General features: G+C 38.0%; 1 protein-coding gene across 1 annotated transcript; it reads right to left on the bottom strand.

Annotated features, from left to right (window-relative positions):
* Window positions 1-1497: 1497 nt before the first annotated feature.
* On the bottom strand, window positions 1498-3589 carry si:rp71-17i16.6 (uncharacterized protein LOC100148415 homolog). The gene is made up of 5 exons (XM_051880838.1): window positions 3454-3589; window positions 3192-3295; window positions 2961-3058; window positions 2559-2659; window positions 1498-2454 (listed from the first exon to the last, which is right to left on the bottom strand). The coding sequence occupies exons 2-5, from the start codon at window positions 3269-3271 to the stop codon at window positions 2284-2286; spliced, it is 450 nt and encodes a 149-aa protein (XP_051736798.1). The 5' UTR covers window positions 3272-3295; window positions 3454-3589; the 3' UTR covers window positions 1498-2283.
* Window positions 3590-3938: the final 349 nt, after the last annotated feature.

Raw genomic sequence — 3938 nt, 5'->3', positions numbered from 1 at the left:
CTCAGTCATCCCAAAGAACCGCTGAAGAACCAAGATTAGGTGCTATACAGCACATAAAGGGGTTCCCCTATGATTACGAGCCAAAGAACCACTTTTAGTACTATATAGCACCATTTTTTAGAGTGTACACACTGTACTTTTTAATTCATGTAGTAGTCCAATCCTTAATATTTGAATTAACTTTATTGCATCTTTCTGCAATGTGTTTTTGAAAATGTCAACAGACCACAAGGTCTGGTCAAATCCCTTTTTATAGCTACTGCAATTGAAATGATTCTCATGACAGACAGACCCCTATCTACAATCCCACATGACAAATGATTTATCTCTCTTCTGTCTGAGTATGCTTTCCGTTTCAATTCAAGGATAAACAGTTTTCGAAACGAGTCTGTAGGCTATACTTCAGTCAGAGAGCTGAAGACGCTGCCTGCGACCCGTCTTTTCTTTCGCAGTAATCGCATAACGCTACATAAATAAGTTCTCTCACAGGACATGAAACACATTTATTAGTAAAACCAAAGAAACAGAAAATGTGCAGCAATACACTTGAAATGAAAATTTCAAATACACGGTTTCGACATACTAAGAGTTTGACTGCAACTTTTTAAAATAAGATTAGGCTATAAACTGTAAAAGTGTCTGTAAATTAATCATAGTAAAGTTAGACAGTATCGCTAGCTTTAACTCTTACCTGTGGATTGACTCTCATAAGCAGAAGCGCTCCTTTCGCGAGCTGCGCGTCCACCTGTTCACATGCACAGTTCACTGCTGAAGGAGGAGTCCACGCGGGTTTTCCCTCTCACAGTATTATAAACAGGTAAGAGTGTTTGTATGGCTACGTCATGGTTTGTGTTTTAAATAGTCCTCAAATGACAAGTTTAACGTACACACCCAGTAACTTAAGAGGTGCGTATGGTGGTCTGAAATAAGGTGGCAAAGTTTCCTTTCTTCATTTGTTATTTTATAAGCACGTTCATGTTATGTTATAGCTGTAACTATTTGATATTTAAGCGGTTTCCAGGTTTAAGTCTTATAGGACAACGTTGTTACTTACACTATCAACAAGAAAACGCTATTTTTTATTAAAACCAAATTGTACCAGTTGCGTTTTTAAAAATGTAATACCACAACCTGGAATTCGGCTAATACCCCGCAACTTTATTGAGATCATGGCAGGCACGGAGATGACGCATTTATTATTATTATTCACTGTTCATTTTATGTTTCATGTCATTTCAGTGACTTGTCACCTGTATTTGTTAGCAGGTATCCCTGCTGCACAGTAGTGACTGTTGCTAGAATGATTTATGCAATCACATTGTTTGTCAACTTAATAATCATGTATTTGTGCTGTAGTTTTTTTGTGATGTAGATGCTATGTGTGTGCGCGTTCTGGTAACATTTAGCCTGCACATTGAAAAAAATTAATAAAAGATCATTTGAAGTCTGATCTTTGCACATACTTGTCTCAGTTATGATAGTTACAGCAGCTTTGAGTTACTTCACTCTGTGTTTATTGCAAACCTTCCCATCTGAGATGAAACACATTCAGTTTTCATTGTAGCCTAAGGCAGGTTATGACTAGAGACATACATATGAGGCAACTTCGATTAGATGATGGAAAAACTATTCTAAACTAATGCTTCAGTATGATTGCAGAGTATCCAAACATTACAAATCCAGGGCCTTCTTCCTGTAGGCTAAACAAAGAAAAATCTGTCAAAATTGTATATTCAGATCTTTATACTTATAAATATGCCAACACAACATAGTAGTAAAAATGGAAGGTTGCAATGGTCATGCTGAATTGTTGGTTGTTTTCTAATTAAGGGGTTAGGCATGTAGTCTAGTAGTATTCAACAATGTTTTCTCTATAATTTTAGGGTTTCAGAATCTGAAGCATGGGTTTCAGCTGGTGGGTTGCGTCCCAAAGTGATAGATTCACAAGGGAAAAGCTTACTTTTCTTTTGTTGTCCCATTAGAGATGCTATGTGCAACAAAAAAGAATTATTTCAGCACTGAGACTAAAAGACAAATTTACAATTTGCTGCCCCCCTATGGTAGTGATGGGCAAGTACAAAGCCTAACTGCAGTGCACCACATTAACTGGCTCATTTACTGTATCAAGCCTGTGCAAGTCTCTAATGGGACAATAGAACAGTAAGTTCTGGAAAAGGCTGTAAATTAGTTAGTAAAGTTTGTCTGTGTCCAAAATTGAGCATATCCCTGCTTTCCATAGTCCAATATGTGCTTATTTGGTTGATTCAGCATTATGGTCAAAAATCAATTCAGTCCATTATTTATCCCATAGTCAAAAAGAGGATTGTGTTGTAGAAGGAGGGCAGAGATGTCCTGGTTATGCTGAGCACAGCGGAACATGTATTTCACCCCTGCTAGGTGCATCAGATGGTCCTTTTTCATTAGTGTCTTCCAGTCTGTCACCCTTCTCGCAATCTGTTGAAGAAGAGCAAAGTATAACATTGCTGATTGTCACTTAGTAAAGGCACATTTTGAGATTTCAGAGTTGACTGAGTTAGTTGGCTGTAAGAGAAACTGACCTGATTAGTGATCACCATTGAGGGTTCAGTGTTTGATTCTTGCAGTATCTGTGCAGTGCGTTGTCGCAGAGCATCCCACAGGGCAACAGCACTCATGTGATCTAATAACAGAGACCACACTTAATAATCTTAAATATTTCTTATTCATTTTATGTCATGACTTTTCTATCAATTCTTTTTTTCCAGTTTTTACAACAACAAAAAAAAAATATTTACTACCATTCAAAAGTTTGAGGTCCGTAAGATTCATTGTTGTTGTTGTTTGAGAGAAATTAATACTGTAATTTTTAGTGTAATCATAATCAAGTTTGCAAAATGATTATCTTATTGCACATGTAATAATACCCAATAAATTCACTTCTCATACAGTTATACATCTGTAGAAACAAAAAATGTCAATACCTTTCATGTCGTCTTTTAGCTGGGAAAACCAAGGGGGTATTTCCTTTGAGCAAGAGGAAGGGCTGAGGAAATACTCTGCAGTCGATTCATCAAACAAACTAAAAGACAGATTGCCAGCTGATCAAATAGTTCAAACTGTCAGTTACATCATCTGAAACTGTGCTTCTTCAACTCGCACTGTATACCAAGAACAGCCATTACTGAGGCCCACCATTACCCAAAACCACATACCTGATGAGGTATTGCTTGCATTTTAGATGGCAGTCATCCTGGATCAGCTCATTTTCCAGCATCATGTTTTGTTCCGTCATTCTAAAGGCATTTTTACAGCACAACTGTGAGCAGACAGAGAATGTTACTTCTTGACAAAGGAAGTCAAATACTCTACCTGCCCTGTCTTCTGTAAAATTGAAAATATGTAAGAAAAGATCTTATAGACCAAAACTTTTGCAGCACAAATGCAAATACAGCAAAAATAGACATATATTCTCACCTGTATTCATCCGGTCTTCATCTGTGATTTTCCCCCTGTACTCTTAGAAACACTGGGAGTGACATCCAGCTGACTGATTCCAGATCAGACTGAGACAGATCTCGGTAGGGCCGTGCCACTCAGTTCAGGCAGCGGGTTGGTTGTGACATCCATGGAGATCCGGTAACCCAGGTGACAGAAAGCACCTGATTCCTCTAAGGAATGAGGACAAATAGAGTCCCATCCCTTCTGACACTTGCTTCTGCTGTCCAGGGATTGTGGGATAGTATGCGTTGGCCCAGAAGTGATGTGTGCATGTGTGTTTAATGATTGACTCCAGAGCTGCGGGTCCAAACATGTCCTGTTAATCCTAAAGCTGATGAATAAAAAGAGGGAAACTGATGAGGCAAAGTAATGTTAAAGGATGAAAGACAAATTCTGTCCAAATGGACAGTCCATATAGATTTTAAACACTAATGACTTCTGTACACATAAAAAAAAAAGCA

The sequence above is a fragment of the Ctenopharyngodon idella genome, chromosome 22, assembly GCF_019924925.1.
Source record: "Ctenopharyngodon idella isolate HZGC_01 chromosome 22, HZGC01, whole genome shotgun sequence".
Classification (NCBI taxonomy): domain Eukaryota; kingdom Metazoa; phylum Chordata; class Actinopteri; order Cypriniformes; family Xenocyprididae; genus Ctenopharyngodon; species Ctenopharyngodon idella.
Note: the sequence above shows the minus strand (reverse complement) of the source record. Positions and strands in the feature narration are given on the sequence as shown.